Source organism: Phocoena sinus, chromosome 2 (genome assembly GCF_008692025.1).
Source record: "Phocoena sinus isolate mPhoSin1 chromosome 2, mPhoSin1.pri, whole genome shotgun sequence".
In the NCBI taxonomy this organism is placed as follows: domain Eukaryota; kingdom Metazoa; phylum Chordata; class Mammalia; order Artiodactyla; family Phocoenidae; genus Phocoena; species Phocoena sinus.
In genome coordinates this window covers 101,954,603-101,975,143 of record NC_045764.1, presented here as the reverse complement: position 1 = coordinate 101,975,143, position 20,541 = coordinate 101,954,603, and the positions used below count along the sequence as shown (strand labels likewise).

General features: G+C 39.8%; 1 protein-coding gene across 10 annotated transcripts in view; it reads left to right on the top strand.

Moving 5' to 3' along the window:
- The window catches only part of CHD8 (chromodomain helicase DNA binding protein 8), a 57,621-nt gene that overhangs the window by 19,499 nt on the left and 17,581 nt on the right, over nucleotides 1–20,541 (top strand). For all 10 annotated transcript variants that reach the window (XM_032622383.1, XM_032622388.1, XM_032622382.1 and 7 more), the window contains exons 3-14: nucleotides 595–966; nucleotides 1,672–2,057; nucleotides 3,019–3,133; nucleotides 8,997–9,179; nucleotides 9,261–9,329; nucleotides 9,688–9,743; nucleotides 10,257–10,374; nucleotides 14,563–14,646; nucleotides 17,214–17,351; nucleotides 18,602–18,723; nucleotides 18,869–19,112; nucleotides 20,219–20,395. In XM_032622383.1, coding sequence (XP_032478274.1) covers nucleotides 595–966; nucleotides 1,672–2,057; nucleotides 3,019–3,133; nucleotides 8,997–9,179; nucleotides 9,261–9,329; nucleotides 9,688–9,743; nucleotides 10,257–10,374; nucleotides 14,563–14,646; nucleotides 17,214–17,351; nucleotides 18,602–18,723; nucleotides 18,869–19,112; nucleotides 20,219–20,395 — 2,064 coding nt within the window. The remainder of the gene's footprint in view (nucleotides 1–594; nucleotides 967–1,671; nucleotides 2,058–3,018; nucleotides 3,134–8,996; nucleotides 9,180–9,260; nucleotides 9,330–9,687; nucleotides 9,744–10,256; nucleotides 10,375–14,562; nucleotides 14,647–17,213; nucleotides 17,352–18,601; nucleotides 18,724–18,868; nucleotides 19,113–20,218; nucleotides 20,396–20,541) is intronic.

Sequence of the window (20,541 nt, the reverse complement as noted above, 5' to 3'; positions counted from 1 at the left end):
GAACTCATAATAACGTATGATATAAAGTTATATGAGTAATATAGGATGCAATGGGAACAAGAATCATTTTTGGAAAACTACATTTATTTTTTGCAAGACTTACGGAAGCTATGTGTATCTCTCCCCTGTTCTTATTACTAAGATTGTCCTCCTCTGGCTTTGCCCAGTGAAAAGGCTAGTTTCTAGTATAAGAAAATAGAGGCTCTAGTCTCTGAATCAAGGGCCAGAAGAGTTTGGGGGGAGGGGAAGACAGTATTGAGATAAGTAGCATTGGTGGAGAGAAGCTATAAGGAGGTGGATTTCGGTTCAGTATAGACTTTTGTTCTAATAGATTTCCAGAAAATGGAATGACTGCCATAGAAATAGAGCGAGCCTCCCAACAGTTTTTCAAGAACAGGCTTGATACCCGCTGGGCAGAGGTTATATAGAAAAGATCTTATCAGGAAAGACAGGAGGATGAACAGAAGGAATTATACTGTGCTTTCTGACCCTCAGCTGTTGTAACTCTAGGATGAGGAAAACTTGTGTAAACATTAAGGGGTCTGCCATTCTTTAATGTTCTACTTCTCTTGCAATTTCCTTTCTTCACTCTAGGGTGAATCGAAACGCATCACGCTGGTCCTTCAGCAGCCACAGTCTGGAGGTCCCCAAGGACACCGGCACGTCGTGCTGGGGAGTTTGCCAGGCAAGATAGTGTTACAGGGCAACCAGCTGGCAGCCCTGACGCAAGCCAAGAATGCCCAGGGGCAGCCGGCCAAAGTAGTGACTATCCAGCTGCAGGTGCAGCCGCCACAGCAGAAGATCCAGATTGTACCGCAGCCTCCGTCGTCGCAGCCACAGCCCCAGCAGCCATCCTCAGCCCAGCCAGTGGCTCTTTCCTCTGTGCAGCAGGCTCAGATAATGGGACCAGGGCAGGGCCCGGGACAGAGACTTTCAGTACCGCTCAAGGTGGTGCTGCAGCCCCAGGTGAGACTTCCATAGTAAAGAAGGGAAGCACATCCCTTAGTCCCTGGCTGTTCCCCTCGGCAGTCACTCACTGTTGAACGTGGGGCCAGTCTAGGTTCATACCTCTGAAGTGACATGTAGACTTTTAGTTCCTTCACCCGTGGAAACCTTGTTGTAATTACATCATGAAAAGATTTGAGGGTTATTATTGGGTTTGGGATCAGAGATGATTTGTCTTTGAACCGTTTCATTTACAATCTTTTCTTAATGTTCTTGTGAAATGAAAATGACTGGAAATATCCTCTCATTTGAAACATAAAGAAATAGCCTTAAAGAGGCCAAGTGATTGTCCTTCCTCTCACCCCCAGGGAGATGAAGGTAGGCCAAGAGTAGAGTTTGAATTTTTTTACCTTTAGCCTAGAGACCAGTGTTGGTTGTATTGTTTGAAAATTTTCTGGAATTATGGAGATGAGTATTGACATTAGGAGCATGGCTTAAGTATATTGAAGGTTAATTTGGCACAGTTCTTGCCTTTTCTCATCTGCATCCCACCAAAAAACACTTTTATTTTTTGGGAATGTGTCTCTAGGTTCAGTAAGACTTGGTCTGAATCTGGTTCTTGAGGAATTAGAGAACTGACGTTTCTAGCCTACCTGCTTCAGAGTTGTTTTATTCAGGTTTTTCAGCTACAAGCATGTTGAAATTTTAGTGTCTTTATTTCTGTAGGCCGGCTCTTCCCAAGGGGCCTCTTCTGGGCTCTCCGTAGTTAAAGTTCTAAGTGCCAGTGAAGTGGCAGCGCTGTCCTCACCAGCAAGCTCTGCTCCTCATATGGGGGGCAAGACGGGAATCGAGGAAAACCGTAGGCTGGAGCACCAGAAGAAGCAAGAGAAAGCAAATCGGATTGTAGCGGAGGCCATTGCTAGGGCCCGTGCCCGGGGCGAACAGAACATACCTCGAGTCCTGAATGAGGATGAGTTGCCTAGCGTTCGGCCTGAGGAGGAAGGTGAAAAGAAACGCAGGAAGAAGAGCAGTGGGGAGAGGCTCAAGGAAGAAAAGCCAAAGAAGAGCAAAACATCTGGTACCTCCAAAACCAAGGGCAAGAGTAAGCTAAAGTAAGTACCACCCTTTGCTCTTTTGACGGGACATTTGAGGGTAGTGCATACATTTTAAAATTCGTGTTGTATTCAGCAGCTACAAAGCTCAAGGTGATCTATCATTAGAAGATAATAAGGCCTTTCTTTTCTCTGTCCCAAGTGAACACCAAGGCACGGGAAAGATAGCCAGTCTTGTGTTAGGGGTTACATTTAAAAGCTGTGCCTGTGTTTTTCTATATTCTTCCCGATTTTGTATCACCATTGTGTGGAAGACTTCTCACTGGCCTCCTACCACCCACACCAGTAAAAGAGAGCTGCTGTAGACATAGCTGCCCTGTTCTTACATTTCATCTGTGAACTGGGGAAGATTTCAGCAGCCACTGTCAGCCTTAAGCAGTCTTGACAGAACCATGGCTTGCCACATAATTCTTGTCACAATTGACAAGAATTCCTTCTGTGTCTTGTAGCTTCACTCCTTTCTCTCTAGTTTCCACTCCCTGAGATTCTTCAGGCTTTGTGGTGTAATTATAATAATGCTTCATATCTGTACAGGATTTTTCAGCTTTAAAAAGCAAGTTTCATATCTGGTATCTTACTTGATCCTCAACAGCTGTCAGGCCAGATGTTATCATCAGTGTTTGCTACTTACGAAACTAATGCCCAGCTAGTGACAGAACTGGAACTAAAACAAGGCCTTGTAATTCTTAGTCAAGAATTCATTCTGCTGTGTCTTCAGGTATTTGTGAATACAGTGGTAACAGAGATTTGTCAGATCTGGTGTAAAGGTCAGCTGGTATTTTAGAAAACCTAATGTCTTCTTTTTTCAAACACGCTGCTCAATAGCTGTGTGTCCCACAGACTGAAGATCTAGACACTTATGCCTGGAGACTTTGTACGTGATGGTTTAGATTAATTATATTTTCTTACTCCTAAATTTTCCTTGCCTTCACTGTAACTGAATTTGGTTTTTCCGTTTTAGCACCATCACTCCTGTGGTGGGTAAGAAGAGAAAGCGAAATACCTCATCTGATAATTCAGATGTGGAAGTCATGCCTGCACAATCACCCCGGGAAGATGAAGAAAGCAGCATTCAGGTAAAAGGAGCCCTGAAGAGCTTACTGAGAAAAATCATGTTTTACTTCTGACAGACAGACCAAGAATAGATACTGGGAGACGATAAGCCTATGCACATTTCACCAGTTTTTCTAAACCAGAGGTAGTCCTAAAAAGTAGAAGAGGCAAGATCTGGTCATGGTCATGTCTTTTAAATTTGAATTTTTTTTAGGCAAAAAGCATATTACTATAAAAAAGCAATATTCATTTTCTCAAATTCCAGTGTTTCAAAGACTAAGCAAATATGAAATTATGCTGCAAGATTGTTGTTTTGGGTATGGCAATACTTTGGTTTCTCTTAGCACTGTCCAGCTATCGCCCTTTTGCCTTACTTCTTTCAAAACTTCAGGGTTTTCAATTCTTGCCAAAACTTCAGGGTTTTGGCGCTGAGAACTGGGGTGTTTAAGGTACAATGTTTTTGCTACCTTTTGAAGATGAGAAACATTGGGAAGAGAATAAAAGAAGCTGGACCAGAAGAACTTTAGTCCTCCATCTCTGTTGCCTTATGGTACCATCTTTGGCTCTAGTTTCCAACCATGGAAAGAATGTGTTGTTAATGATTCAGGAGACCCGTGGTACTTCTAAGTAGCTCTAATGGGCCTGGCCAGGTTACTTAGCTATGTGTAAATTCTTTATTTGAAAAATGGAGGTTTGGACTAAACAAACCTCAGGTGCCTCACTAGCTATCAGTACTTTATAAATGTCTCCCCTCTTCCTTTTTTTCTTTTGATTTGAATTTTATTTTTATTTTTTTATATCCCCTCTTCCTTAATATGCATTCAGTACCTTGATAAACTGAGACTTCGGTTCTTCTGGGGTATGTTTACATGTGAGGATAGCCAAGACATTTTTGAAAAGGAGAATGAGGCAAAAGCTAGATTTAACAGACGTTAGAGTATATTATGAAATAATAATTACTAAGAGTTTAAAATTAGAGAAGAAATAAGAGATTAGTAAAAGATAATAGAGTCTAGAAGAGGATTCAAATAGTTGTTATGAGAAGTTAGTATATGAGTTAAAAGGCCATTTATCAGTGAAGGGAATTCCCTGGTGGTCCAGTGGTTAGGACTCTGCACTGTCACTTTCGAGGGCCCAGGTTCAGTCCCTGGTCTGGGAACTAAGATCTGCAAGCCGTGTGGTGCAGCCAAAAAAAATAAATAAAAAATAAAAAAATAAAATCAATGGAAAGAAAGATTATTTAATAAATTAAGTTAGGACAACTGGCTACACATTTAGGAAGAAATAAATAAAATTGGATTTCTTGCATTACTCTTTTTTTTTTTTTTTTTTTTTTTTGCGGTATGCGGGCTTCCCACTGCCGTGACCTCTCCCGTCGCGGAGGACAGGCTCCGGACGCGCAGGCTCAGCGGCCACGGCTCACGGGCGCAGCCGCTCCGCGGCATGTGGGATCCTCCCGGACCGGGGCACGAACCCGTGTCCCCTGCATCGGCAGGCGGACCCCCAACCACTGCGCCACCAGGGAAGCCCCCTTGCATTACTCTTAAACAAAAACAATTTCTAGTTTAATCAAGGGTCTAAATGCAAAAATTGAAATCATGAACCTTTATAAAACATGGATAAGTTTTTTTTTAAATAATTGTAAAATCAGGTAGATCTTTCTAAGGAGAGTATTAAAATTCCCAAGTCATAAAGGGAAAGATCGATACATTTAACTGTATAAAAATTATGCATGGGACTTCCCTGGTGGTGCAGTGGTTGAGAATCTGCCTGCCAATGCAGGGGACATGGGTTCGATCCTTGGTCTGGGAAGATCCCACATGCGGTAGAGCAACTAAGCCTGTGCCACAACTGCTGAGCTTGCGCTCTAGAGCCCGTGAGCCACAACTACTGAGCCTGAGTGCCACAACTACTGAAGCCTGCGTGCCTAGAGCCTGTGCTCTGCAACAAGAGAAGCCACCACAATGAGAAGCCCAAAGAGTAGTCCCTGCTCGCCGCCACTAGAGAAAGCCCGTGCGCAGCAACGAAGACCCAATGCAGCCAAAAATTAATAAATCTATTTTAAAAAAAATTATGCATGTGCAGCAACAACAAAATTCTCTAAACAGCATAGTGGTTAAGACCACAGACTGGAGCAAGATTTCTTGGGTTCTCATCCTAACGCTACTGTTCACTAACATTGTCACTTCAGGCAAGTTTACTTAACCTCTTGGTGTCTCAATTTCCTCATCTCTAAAATGCAGATAGTAATATCTACCAAGTAGGGTTGTTAGGAGTCTTAAATGTAAATGTTTATAAAGCACATAGAACGGTGTTTAGGTAAGAGAGCTTAGTAAGAGTTATATATGTGTTTGTTAAATAAACAAAGGGTTAAATAAGGTGTTTGTTAAATAAACAAAACACAAACTGAAGGCAAATCTTTGTGATACAAGAAATACAAAGATTAAAAAAATTTCAAAAGTGGTGTATTAATATGCTAGGGTTGCCAATACAAAATACCACAGATTGGGTAGCTTAAACAACAGAAATTTATTTTCTCACAGTTCTAAAGGCTAGAAGTCCAAGATCAAGAGGTCAGCAGGTCTGGTTACCTCTGAGACCTCTCTCCTTGGCTTGCAGAGGGCTACCTTCTCACTGTGTCCGCACATGGTCTTTCCTCAGTGCGTATATCCCTGGTGTCTTTGCGTGTGTCCAAATTCCCTCCTCTTTTAAGGACACAAACCCAGTTGAATCAGTGCCCACCCTAACTTAATCCCCTCTTTAAAGGCCCTGTCTTCAAATACAGTCACATTCTGAGGTACCAGGGGTTAGGATTTTAACATAAGAATTTGAGGGGATACAATTAAGCCCATAACATTGGTAATACCAGTGTTGGCAATGGAGACCTCACAGTCCCCCAGGTCTTTTCTCCAGAGGTAACCTCTGTTACTATTTTTGTGTATCTTTCCAGAAATATTCTTTACTTTCATGAGCACTCTAATTCCACTACCACTTACTGTATATATTCCATACCTACTCTTCTGTACTGTTGCTTTTTTTCTCCAACAATATATCTTGAAGGTAGTTCTTTATCAAAAAGATAGATCTAGCCATTCTTCCTCACACTCTGTTTTCTATTATGAAAAATTTGAAATATACACCAAAGTAGAGAGATTATTTTTTTATTTTTTGCAGTACACGGGCCCCTCACTGTTGTGGCCTCTTCCGTTGCGGAGCACAGGCTCCGGACGCGCAGGCCCAGTGGCCATGGCTCACGGGCCCAGCCGCTCCGCGGCATGTGGGATCCTCCCAGACTGGGGCACGAACCCGCGTCCCCTGCATCGGCAGGTGGACTCTCAACCACTGCGCCACCAGGGAAGCCCCAAGAGATTATTTAATGACATCCCGTGTTCCATCATCCCAAAAGTTCCCTTGTACCCTCTTTTCAGTCAGTTCACCATCCTCTCCCCCACACCTCCACATAGGCAGCCATTGTGCCCCTTTTTATTTCCATAGATTAAACTTAGCCTGTTCTTGAACTTCATGTAAATGGAATCACTTAGTATGTACTCTTGGGTCTTACTTTTTTCAGCATAATGTTGTTCAGATTTATTCATGTTGTTGATGTATCTGAAGTTCATTCTTTTTTTTTTTTCTTGAGAAACATTTTTATTTATGAATATAGCACAGTGTTTATTCATTCTATTAGACATTTGGTTTATTCCCAATTTGGAGCTGTTATGAGTAAGCCTGCAATGAACAGTCTCAATACACATACTTTGTGGACATAGGTTTTCACTTCTCGTAGCTAAATTCCCAGGAGTTGATAGACGGTGGGGTAGTTAAACATTTAACCATTTAACTTTACAAGAATCTGCCAGCTTCCGAAGTGATTGTGTCATTTTACACTTCCACCAGCAGTGAGAGTTCCACCATCACTTCATATATTTTGACTATAGCATAATTTGTTTAACCAATCCCCTGTTGATAGGCATTTAGGTTTTCTCTGGTCTTCTACTACCACAAGTAATGCTGCAGAGTTTTGTATATATGTGCAAATTTATCTGTAGGATAATATCTTTGAAGTGGAATTGTTGGATCAAAGGGTATTGTCAAATTTTCTTCTATAGAAATTTTCTTCATGCCAGTGTGTACTCTCACCAACAATGTGTGCGTTCCTGTTTCAAATATTTGATCCAACTTTCTGATTTTTGCCACTCGGTTAGGTGCAAGAGAAAAAAAAAGGGGGATCTCAGTTTAGTTTTCAGTTGTAACAATTTTATTCTGAGTGTGAGCATCATTTTACACTAAAAGCCATTCTGTTTTTTTCTATGAACTATTTATGTTATTTGCCCATATTTCTATTGTGTTGATCTTTTTCTTAGTGATTCAAAAGACCTCTTTATGCTTGGGAAATGTATCATACGGCATTTTTTCTCTAGTTTATTATTTGTCTCAACTTTGTTTATGATGGATTATATTGATATTACTCAGATATCTTAAACTTTTTACAAGGTCAAATTGATCAATTTATTAGAAACACCTTCTCTACTCCAGGATTATAAAAAAAAATTCTTCCACATCTTTTTTAAGAAATTTTATGTCTTTTTTTTAACTTTTAAATCTTGCAGTCTTTTTGTAGATTTGTTTCTTACATCCACTAGACGGCTAGTCATCTGTTTTCAATCCCATTTTATAGAATAATCCACTTTTTCCTCACTGATTAGAAGTTCTGTTTTTATCATGTTCTAAATCCACATAAGTATTTTAGTCTATATCTGAACATTATTTCCTTGACTTGTTTATCTCTTCTTGGAGAGGTACCAAGTTGTGTTAATTAGTATAGCTTTATATTGTCCTTAATATCTGGTAAGGCCAGGTATACTTCTTCATATTTTTCCTGGTTATTCTTAGATGTTTAGTTCTCCATTTGAATTTTAGAATCAGCTTATCTAATTAAAAAATTCTGTTAATTTTGTTTTTCAAATTTATGTGATTAGGGAGGGTATATATATTTCACTATTTATTCAACTCTTTTAATGTCCTATAGCGCTTTAAAGTTTTCTTCACATAGATTTTATATATTTCTTACTAAATTTAATGCTTAAGATAATTAATATTTTCTCAGAAAAAGAATATTTTCTTTTATTGTATTTTCTGCCTTAGTCTCTATAAGAATGCTATTGATTTTTAAAAATTAATTTTATGCCAAGCAAGTTTACTCATTTTCAGTAGTTCTGCTTCTAATGACTCATTTGATTTTGGGCTTTCCAGGGGTTATAATCATGATTGAAAAATAATAATTTTGTCTCTCCATCCTTCCTAATTTTTTTATCATGAGCTGCAAGTATTACTTAGATTATTTAATTAAAAAATCTTTTACTCAACCATTTGAAAGAATAAGGCCGATTTGAAATGTATTGATATGGAAAACATCTCCAAGAGAAATGCTAACAGAAAAGTAAGCAGCAGAACAATACATACAGTATGATCCTATTTATTAAAACAAACAAAAAAACTTTAGAACTAAAACAAAGGAACAATTAGAAACAAAATGTTCTTGCACCTTTGCACTCCAGGGTTGCTCCTCCTCTGAAGTTCATTGCACTCTGCAGGTTGAGAGTCCTGTTTCAGTTTTCTAAGAGCCCCTTGCCAATAGGTTACTTTCAGGTGGAATCTGATACTTTGATAAAACAATTCAGCAAGTTAATATATATTCAGTACATAGAATAAGTTACATGATTTGACATCACATAATTTGATAAAGAAGCTATTTATCATCTTTTGGTTTAATGTTTCATAGGGATTTTGGAGTCAAATCTAAGTATATGACTATAGGCGAATAGTTTTAAAGGTTTTCTCCTTGAGAGACCCAAGCAGTTATTTTAACCATTTTTGCCTCTATAGAAGAGACGCTCAAACCGCCAAGTTAAACGGAAAAAATATACAGAGGATCTGGATATAAAGATCACAGATGATGAAGAAGAAGAAGAAGTAGATGTAACTGGTCCAATCAAAACTGAGCCTATCCTGCCTGAGCCAGTGCAGGAACCAGATGGCGAGACTTTGCCTTCCATGCAGTTCTTTGTGGTAAGCTGAGAACTTAAGCAATTTGAGACCTTTGTCTTGCTGCTCACAATCTCTGTTGACTGACTGCATCTTTTGCTACAGGAGAATCCCAGTGAAGAAGATGCAGCCATTGTAGACAAAGTGCTTTCTATGCGTATTGTGAAGAAGGAGGTGAGGCCTCTATTTTTAATGTCAGCCCATAATGCTGCAGTTACAGGCTGTATGTAATGAGCACCTTTGGATGTCAGGCTATATTGCTACAGTGTAGTTACAAGAGATGGTGGAGAAAAGTTAGGTGGAAAGTAGGAACTGTCTTATTGCCACTTCTTTCGCTTATTTGTTTAAACTGGAAAAGGGCTTATTTTCTCCAGCTGTCAAGCCTCCAGCATTGAAATACCAGATTAAGATTTTTAATCCCTTAGTCAGTAATATATTCTGGGAGCATTGGTATGAAGCTCTACCATGTGTGTTAAAATGAAAAGTTCTCTTTGACAAGTAAGTTTAGTAACTGTAATTTCTTTCTTCTCAGCTTCCTTCTGGACAATATACTGAAGCAGAAGAATTCTTTGTGAAGTACAAGAACTAGTATGTGATCTGTGCAAAAAAGCTTTTCACCCCAAATTCCTCAGGGTTCTAAAAAGTTCTCCTGTGTAGTCTATCCTGGGTGGGAATGTGTCCCTTTTTTTATAGTCTCCTCGCCTGTTTTTGGTGAGGAAAATGTCTATTCAGAGAGAAGCTCAGGAATTGACTCTTTATATTTACCTGCAGAAAGGTGGGGTGAGGATGGTTCCTGATAAAATCTCTTGTAAAATCCTCTTTACGTTAGTCTAAGATTAAGACCTTGCTGCTCAGAGTGTGATCCGTGGACCAGCAGAGTTAGCATCAGTTGGGTGCCTGTTAGAAATGTGAACTTTCAAGCCTACCCTAGACCAGGTGGTTTGTGTGCAAAATCAAGTTTAAGAAGCACTGACCTAAGAGATTGTCTCCCCATTGAAGCACATAGTCTTATGTCTGCTTCTGGCTAATCCCCACATCTCAGACACTAGCTGACCAATTCCCCTTTCTCACACTGTGACTGGCTATTTCCATCCCCTTTAGCTCCTATCTACACTGTGAGTGGGCTACCATCTCCCAACTAGAGAAGGATAAGAGGATCCATCAAAAACTAAAGCGCTTCAAAACCAAAATGGCTCAGATGAGACACTTCTTCCATGAGGTAATTAGGAATAGGTATTGCCTATCATTTATTTCATAGAAGCATAAATTACTGGGGTTATCAACCTTGACTGATTCTTCAAAAGGCTCATAGTTGCTTTGTATATATGGGTATAAAGTGTTCATTTTGATTGTTGGACTTTTCTTACTTAATTGTCCCAGGCTTTGTTTTACCAGGTCTAAATATGGTATTTTTATAAGTTATAGGGTACTTGGAAATTGAGTTTTTTGATATTCATGAAGTATTTTCAAAACAGATGGTAAACTGACCTCTGGTCCACTTGCAACATTCTTCTCCCTCTAATGTCAGTCTTCAGCAGTTGATGGTATCTGTAGACAGAAGCAACCATATCATTAAGAGAGAACATTTATTTTCTCAAATTTCGAATCCAGTATAACTAGAAATAGTGATAAAGGAGCTTTAATACACCATACCCAGTGTTACTACTAGTTAAGTACTGGAACATCTGTAAGGGTCTCTTGAGCTGTATTTTAACTCTTGATTTTGCTTTGAAAGCTTTGTATACATATACCTTTCCCAAAATGGGATTTTTCATTACTGAGTGCCTTGAGAAGAAGAATTCTTTCTCAAAGCTTCTTAAGACCTAAAGAGGAGGACTTCCCTGGTGGCACAGTGGTTAAGAATCCACCTGCCAGTGCAGGGGACACAGGTTTGAACCCTGGTCTGGGAAGATCCCACACGCTGTGGAGTGACTAAGCCCGTGCGCCACAACTACTGAGCTTGCACTCTAGAGCCCATGTGCCACAACTGCTGAGCCTGCGTGCCACAACTACTGAGCCCGCACACCACAACTACTGAAGCCCGCGCGCCTAGAGCCTGTGCTCTGCAGCAAGAGAAGCCACTGCAGTGAGAAGCCCGCACACTGCAACGAAGAGTAGCCCCCGTTGGCCACAACTAGAGAAAGCCCACGTGCAGCAACAAAGACCCAATGCAGCCAAAAAATAAATAAATAAATAAATTTATTTTTAAAAAAAACCTAAAGAGGAGCTAGTAAGAAAGAGTGAAAGAAGGAATAATGTATAGCTTCAGCAAAAAACCCCAGCTGTGGCCAAATACATCTGAAAAAACTATATCACCAGGTTTGCCAATAAATGAGTTACTTTCCACATCACTTGGAGAGGGCAAGTCGGGCCATGTAGGTTTTATAATATCTTTTTATATGAAAATAATGATAATTGCATCGTGGGGGTTTCTTTGTTTTTTGGTCTATGTTCTTTTAAAGCCTAATTTGAGAAATGTATGATGAAACTAATCCCATTCCAATTGGTATTAGATATATAATTTGTGACCCTTGAACCAAGCTCTGCTAACTGACTTGTATGCCAGTTTTGCCTTTATAGGTAGGCCATTTAACCAAATAAATTATTCATTTATTCATTGTTTATTATGTGCTAGTCACTATGGTAAACAAATCACACATGGTCTGTGTTCTCATGTAGCTCACTGTCTAATGGGGAGAGAGAGAGATTTAAAAATAATTCAAATTGTGGTAAGTGCCAGGAAAGAAAGAGCACAGGAAGACCTAATAAAAAAATGCCTACTTTGGATAATCAGTGAAGACTTCACTGAGAATTGAATTATGAATGAGTTAGTAAGACCATGAACACATGTAAATAGTATCCCTGGCATGGGAAATAGCAATATATGAAAGCCCTGAGACAGGATGAGGAACTGAAAGGACAGTGGGATTGATGTACGATAGAGAGTGAGTGGCCCGAAATGAGATCAGAAATTTAGGCAAGCAGGTGCTTATAGACCTTTTAGTTTTGTTTTTATTCTAAGTGCAAAGGGGGAAACCACTGGACTATTTAAAACAGGTGAAAGCACATCCAATTTTCTTTTTTTTTTTTTTCTGGTACGCGGGCCTCTCACTGTTGTGGCCTCTCCCGTTGCGGAGCACAGGCTCCGGACGCGCAGGCTCAGCGGCCATGGCTCACGGGCCTAGCCGCCCCGCGGCATGTGGGATCTTCCCAGACTGGGGCACGAACCCGTGTCCCCTGCATCGGCAGGCGGACTCTCAACCCCTGAGCCACCAGGGAAGCCCCAATTTTCATTTTTAAAAGATCATCTAGGGTTTCCCTGGTGGCGCAGTGGTTAAGAATCTCCCCGCCAACACAGGGGACACGGGTTCGAGCCCTGGTCCGGGAAGATCCCACATGCTGCAGAGCAACAGAGCCCGTGCACCACAACTACTGAGCCTGCACTCTAGAGCCTGCGCTCTGCAACAAGAGAAGCCACCGCAGTGAGAAGCCCACGCACCACAACGAAGAGTAGCCCCTGCTTGCCACAACTAGAGAAAGACTGTGCACAGCAACGAAGACCCAACACAGCCATAAATAAAATTTATTAAAAAAAAAAGCTCATCTAGACTTTGGATTGGAGAAGAGTAAGCGTGAAAGTAGGATGAGCAGTAAGGAGGCTGTTGAAGTTTTCTAGATGAGAAATTAAGGCTTATAGCAGAGTGCTTTCAGTGGTTAGAGAGAATGGATAGATTTGAGTTTACTTTAAAGTAGAATTGACAGGATTTGGTGTGATGGCTTATATAGATAGGTTTCTGGTCTGAGCAAATGGCTTGAGGTAGAGTCATTTATTAAAGAATGGAAGATTTTAGAAGCAACTGATTTGGGGAAAATCAAGATTTTAGTTTAGACCATGTTAAGCTTAAAATTCTGTAACACATTTCTATCAAGGAGATAGATATACAAATCTGGATTTTTTAGGCTGCAATTTAACTTTGGAATGTATCAGCATATACATAATTATTAAAGCCTTAATAATGAATAGAGTCACCTTCGGGAAAGTTCTATACTTTCTAATAGTTCTGTACTTTTTAAAATTTCTTTCTATAAGGCAATGGATGTAAGCCCAGGGCCAATCCTTAAGCAATTCTCACAAATTTAGAGGACCAGGTGAAGAAGGGACTGTTTGCCAGAGTGGTAGGAGAAAGATTAGGAAAAAGATATGTCACAAAAATCAGGGGGAAAGTGTCTTAAGAAAGAAAGAGATTTTTCCTTAAGGTTTCTTTGAGATCTTTCTTTGAAGCCTTGGGTTATTTATCTTGGGATACCACCCAAAGTTGGATACCAGTGACTTAGGAAAAAAAGAGCCAGTGAAGGTGACTGAGAATTGGCCAAAACAAAAAGTGAAACCAAAATAAAGGCTACCGAAAATAAAGGCTGTTGAAGTTTTCTAGATGAGAAATTAAGGCTTATAGCAGAGTGCTTTCAGTGGTTAGAGAGAATGGATAGATTTGAGTTTACTTTAAAGTAGAATTGACAGGATTTGGTGTCTCAGAAAAGCCTAGGGAAGAGAGTGCTTTGGGGAGAGAATAATGAATTGTTTAATACTTTGTATAGGTAAATTAAGGTGAGTACAGAAACGTTTCCATTATGTTTGGCAATTTGGAGATCATTAATAACCTCGACAAGAGTAGTTCCATTGTGTGATGGAAGTAGAAAGAAGAGTGGAATGGGTGGACAAGTAAGTGAAGGAAGTGATGAAATGGAGGTACTGTGTGTTTAAAACTCTTGGAAAAGTTTGGGTATGAAGCAGAACAAAAGAATAGTTGGAGGGGGATGTAGAGTCAGGGAGGTCTTTTTAAGACGTGAAGTTGCCTGGTTGGGGAACTAAGATCCCACATACCGCAACTAAGCCCATGCTCTCTAGAGCCCACGCACCGCAACTAGAGACACTGCGTGCCGCAACTAGAGAGCCCACGTGCCGCAACTAGAGAGCCCGTGCGCCGCAACTAGAGAAGACTGTGTGCCACAATGAAGAGCCCACGCACTGCATTGAAGACCCAGCGCAGCCAAAATAAATAAATTAATTAATTAAAGAAAAGATGAGAAATAGTCAAGCATGGTTGTATGTTATGGGCATGCTCCAGTAGAGAGAGATTCCTAAGAAGGCAAGAAGGAATGGAATCCAAAGCATATATGGAGAGAATGGCCTCTGTTAGGGAGTAGTGACACTTTATCTGGTAACAGGCAAGAGGATAGATGCAAATACATGTAAGTGTGTAGGATGTGGTATTATGAAAATGGGGAACTCCCTTCTTTTCTCTTAATAAATTTTGAAGTAGGGTTATCAGCTAAAGGTTGCATGGAGCAGTGTGTTTCCTGAACAGTGATCTTTTGGTCTTATTGTTTGGTTTCATAATTCCTCTAGGACGAAGAGCCCTTCAACCCAGACTATGTAGAGGTGGATAGGATATTGGATGAGTCTCACAGCATTGACAAGGACAATGGAGAGGTGAGTTGGGGCGTGGAGGAACATGAATGGCCTCTTAAAGATTTCTGCCTGTCTGCTTGCCCATCCTTTATTTTTCACATATGGCTGAAAAATTTCTTGGACTGAAAAGGTACTTCTGAATTTTTCTGAGAGGTACTTAGAATGATACTGGGAAGGTAAAGGAGAACAGAGAGAGGCTAAAACGAAAGATTCTCAAATATCTGGGAGCTGTTTTACAAAGACTCATTAACCTTGGCCTCATTTTCTCACAGATTTTATATGGGAGACCCTTGACCTTCAGTTGGGGGTGAGAGGTAGGGATGGAGAAAGGGATACTTTACGTATCTCCAAATTTGTGAATATAAAAATACTTGCATAGACTCATAGCTTTCTTCATGTTGTTGAGAATTATTTATTTCCTGTACTTAGCATCAGTTAAATGCATTTTCATTTGTCACTAAAACAGATACACTGCATTTGTGTCAGTACCTTTAAACAGATGTGAGGTCCTATTCCCACAGGTTCAGATTCAGTACATCTAGGGTGGGATCCAGAGATCTGTATTTTTAAGTTGGTTCTCCAAGGGCTTCTCATGCATAGTTTGATTTGGGAACCACAGCACTAAAGCTTTCTTAGATTGGGTAGCTGATTTTAGATATGCTGAAACACTAGGTGATATGTTTTCATTAATCACTTTTTTTCATTTTCCAAATAAGAGTTGTATAGATCTAAGCCACCAGTGAATTCAACATTGCTCTCATTTAAATTTACTTAGGCCATGACCCACCTTTTTGTTAGAACTCTTCTCACTTCAAGTCATAGTTGTTGGTTTAACTTTGCAGGGCCACATTTCATCAAGTTGTCATCACTTCAGTCACTGCTTACAGAGTGGGTAGCAGAGCCTTGTTAAGACATCAGTGCTGGATGGTGGGCTGGGCTCACTCACAAGCTAAATGACTTGCTCCCATATATCATCTGTACAGGACCTAAGAGTCAAAGTCTTCCCTCTGTAAAATTCCCAGTTTATTTTATAAGCCTTCAGCATTTCTCAGATAGAACCTTAGATGTCCAAGGCCCGTTACAATTCAGTGTCTTTAAATCCTAAGAAGAATGCCTCAGAAAACATATCTTCTGCTTTTGGGGTTAGGGGTGGGAATTACTGCTTATTGTTCATTTGTGGGAGGTGAGAGTGGAATGGACCAGTTATTAGTCAGGACAGGTTAGCTACTGTTAAATTATTCTCATCGCTTTCAGGATCTCAGCCTTCCCAGCCTTGAAAATCTTATGCTCTCTATCACTATACTTACACCTTCATCTTCCAAAAGTAATTAGACTTTGATTAGGCTCCTCTGGAATGTATTGGGACCAGTATGACAGATGAAAGTGTTTTAGTACCCTGGTACTGTAATTTATGTTCCCAGTGTTGGATAAAAACGTTCTGTTTGCCCATTTCCCCCTCTTCTCCAAAATGAGTTTGTCATCCTTATTACATTACCCAATAGTGGAAATAAATATTATAATAAATATTAAAGTCCTTGGAAGAGTAAGGGTGCTGGAAATAGGTGACGTGGACAAATGTCTTTATGTAGAAAGTGACCTGAGTCACTACAGTAAAGAAAAAGGTCAAAGAGAAATTACATTAATTCTAGGTATTCCTTGATCTATATCTCTATTGAGACACATATCTTCATACTTCTTGCTGGCTGTTTTAAGGGGTATTCTATGAGTTGATAATTAGAGATTTCCTGGTGATTACACTAGGCCCAGTCTAATTCTTCTCGATTCATATAAGCTAAATATGGAAATGCAGTCCGGTCAGTGATCAGTCATCTTGAGTAGTGAGAATAGGAGCCATATTACCACTGGTCACTGCCCCGTCCCTTGCACTAGAATGCCTACATAGAGCATAGCACCGTAGTTGGAGCTTCAGCATTTCCCCTTCCTCTTCACTCTTAGCTCTCTTCGGGGATACCTCTTGCAGTTATCTCCTAGCTTCCTGGGGCTCGCAAGAAAATCTCTTTACCACCATATGGCTGCTCTTTGAAATAGCATCTGCGCTGAGAGCTCCAGGAGCTCAGAAGCCCAGTGATTTCAGTCCTGCTCTGCTCCTATGGATTTAACCTGTTCTTTGCTTCTACAGTAGCCTGGCTTCTACTGTATCAAATCTGGTGCCAGGAGGATAGTATGAAACAGGGCTACCATATCTTTTAATTCAATAATTAACAATAATTAATTCAGTTCAACAATTCAATTTCAGTCTAATTGAACACAATAAAGGATTTTTTGTGTTTGTTTAATCTGCTTGGTTGGTGAGCCTAACGTTTCAGTGCTTAGTGTTCTAGATGGTGCTGGGTAGGAATTTCACTTACAGATTCTGATAAATTGTCTGGAAGCAGGATCAGAGCCATAAATAGTACAGTGCATCAGCAGGTGAGCCTCTGGTGTTTTCAGCCTGACTTTTTTGGCTTTTGGCACCTTTCTAGATATTGACACTTTGTGATCTGATTCTTTAGTCAAATTCTTATCTTTTAATCACGGCAGAGAACACAGAATCGTTTCATTAAGGCTTTGGCTTTTTTCTCTCTTAGCCTGTAATTTACTACTTGGTAAAATGGTGCTCTCTGCCCTATGAGGATAGTACATGGGAGCTAAAAGAGGATGTTGATGAGGGCAAGATTCGAGAATTTAAACGGATCCAGTCAAGGCACCCAGAACTCAAAAGGGTGGTAAGTATATCTGCATTTAGAGTGTAAAGTCCATATAGGCAATGATTTAATTTTCTTTGTTTTAGCTTTTTATTACGGAAATTTTCAAACATATATAAAAGTTGAAGAAGTAGTATAATGTAACTGTCACCCAACTTTAACAATGAACACATAGCCAATCTTGTTTCACATATTTCTCTACCTACTCATTTCCCAGATTATTTTAAAAGAAATCTCAGATTCCTTCATTTTATGTGTAACATTTCAGTGTTTATGTCTAAAAGATAAATAGTACCATTGTTACACTTGAAAAAATTTAACCATCCCTAAATATCATCAAGTAAGCAATCACTGTATTTCCCTGATTATCTTCTAACTTTTGTTAAATTGTTTGAATTAAATTCTAAGTAAGGTCTATATATTGCTATTAGTTAATATATATCTCATATATATCTTTCTTAATTATAGTTTCCCCTTGATCTCCTCTCCCTCCTTTGCAGTTTTCTCTTGAAGAAACCAGGTGATTGTTCTCTAGGGTTTTCCATAGTCAGTTTGCCAGTTACATTCCCCTTGGTACCTTTTCTGTCCCTTATATTTCACATAAATAGTTAGATGTAGAGCAGTAATGTCTGTTAGAACTTTTTATAGCCGTTCTGTCCAATACAGTAGCCACCAGCCACATTTCAAATGCTCAGTAGTCACATGTGGCTAAAGGCAGATATAAAACATTTTCTATCATTGTAGACAGTTCCATTAGATAACACTGTTCTAGAGGCTGCGTCAGGTTGGGGAGGGAGACCACTAAATCCACTTTATAGATGGTTCTGATAGGTTGTCTTTTGTGATATAGCCATTTTTGTTCATTGTTGAGATCCATTCTTTAAGGAGTTTTAAATGGTGATTCTATCATTTCTTCATTTATTAGACAGAATCTTCTGTAAAAAGAAATATGTTTCACCTACTGTTTGGTTACCCTAAGGTACAGATGGTATAGGAATGGAGGATAAATGCTTTATTTATTTACCTTATCCTTTATTTCCCAGTTTCAAAATAATGAAGTACTTCCTTAGCACCCTCCAAAAGTGATCAGTGGGCTTTTTCTCTTTCCTTCTTCCTCTTTTTTTTTAAAAGTGTCATTATGGACTCATGAGTTTGAATATATTTAACATGTTAATGTTTTTGAATTGACTTCAACTATTAGAACTACCTAGTAAGTTTACCTAATTTCGTTAGTGTCTCCATGCCATTTATTCAAATTTTCTATTTTTTAGAATCGTCCACAAGCAAGTGCCTGGAAGAAGTTGGAGTTGTCACATGAGTATAAAAACAGAAACCAATTAAGGGAATATCAGTTGGAAGGGGTCAATTGGCTGCTCTTTAATTGGTATAACAGGTAAAGAAAAGAGTAGGACCATAACATATAGGCTTAGTCTGAGATTATTTTTATTTCTTTTCTGTTGAAACGGTTTCTTTTTAAGTACTTTTTAAAAAGATGGTCTCTTTTGACTTGCTTTTCTTTTTCCGTGATGAATCTGCAGGCAGAACTGCATCCTGGCTGATGAGATGGGATTGGGCAAAACCATTCAGTCCATTGCCTTCTTACAGGAGGTATATAATGTGGGCATCCATGGCCCCTTCCTGGTCATTGCCCCACTGTCCACAATTACTAACTGGGAGAGAGAATTCAACACGTGGACAGAGATGAACACTATTGTGTACCATGGCAGTCTGGCCAGCCGGCAGATGATTCAACAGTATGAAATGTACTGTAAAGATTCACGGGTGAGTTGTATGTAATACAAATATTATGGTTTAGAGAGTAGGCCAAGGTACCTGGTATTTTTAGAGGCTTTTATATGAATCAAAGACTTTTATTGAGACTCTCTGTGATTTAAGGCAAAATTTTTGTTTAGATTGTGCAGGGCATTTTTTTTACTTCGCTCTTTTTATCCAGTGGACATTTTAATCCAGTGGAAATTCTGACTTTATTTATGAATACATATATTTAAAATAGAGTTTTATCAGCATTGATGTTTTCATCGAGAAAGAATTTTCCAGAATGAAATTCATTTAGCTACTTTATTAATTCCTTGATCCATATGGTGGTGAACGTAAGCCATGTCCTTTCTTTTTTTTTTTTTGCGGTATGCGGGCCTCTCACTGTCGTGGCCTCTCCTGCTGTGGAGCACAGGCTCCGGACGCGCAGGCTCAGCGGCCATGGCTCACGGGCCCAGGCGCTCCGCGGCATATGGGATCTTCCCGGACCGGGGCACGAACCCGTGTCCCCTGCATCAGCAGGCGGACTCTCAACCACTGTGCCACCAGGGAAGCCCCATCTTTTCTTAACATTGAATTTTATGAGACTTTTTTTCCTACCATTAGTTTCCTGTGGTTTTTATTTCTACCAAACCAAATTTGTTCAAGTCGTATTTTGTTGGTCTTAATTTTGCTAAGATAATTGGATTCTTCTGTCCACTTTTTAGATAGTAACCAATATTATCACTTACTACATTAGCTATTTCATTTTTAGTTTTATCTTGTATGTTTCAGCAGCACTCAACATTTGTGGATTTTAGTGTTTACCAACAGAAGGTGTAGGGCTGAAATACATGAGGTAGGCATGCAGCAGAGTCAAAAATGTCCAGCTTCATTCAGTGAAGTCTGTCATTTTCCCAAGAAGCTGAGTGTGCTGAGGAGGCAGCGTATCTTAGATTCAGTGGTTTGGCACTGTTCTATCAGGAAGATGAACAGTGGCAGAGGTGGGTGGTGGTGCAGTTGGTATTTCCTATTAAGCCTGCCTGAATATAAAAAACGGATGTGTGATTCGGAAGAGCATCTCCTTTAGGTACATTTTAGGCCTTTTCTGACTTTATTGCCTTCATGCTTAGGGGCGCCTCATCCCGGGTGCATACAAGTTTGATGCCCTGATCACCACTTTTGAGATGATTTTGTCAGACTGTCCCGAGCTTCGTGAGATTGAATGGCGTTGTGTCATCATTGACGAAGCCCATCGACTAAAGAACCGTAATTGCAAGCTGCTTGATAGTCTCAAGCACATGGACCTGGTGAGTTCCTCTCACTGACTTGTGGGCAGAAACACCTGGAATTAAAGAAATCCTAATTCCCTATGGAATTAATATAACCTTAATTTAGCAGAGAAGAAAAGAATGAGTCTTGGTATTGGGTGGTGGGTATGGCCTGTGGGAATGGT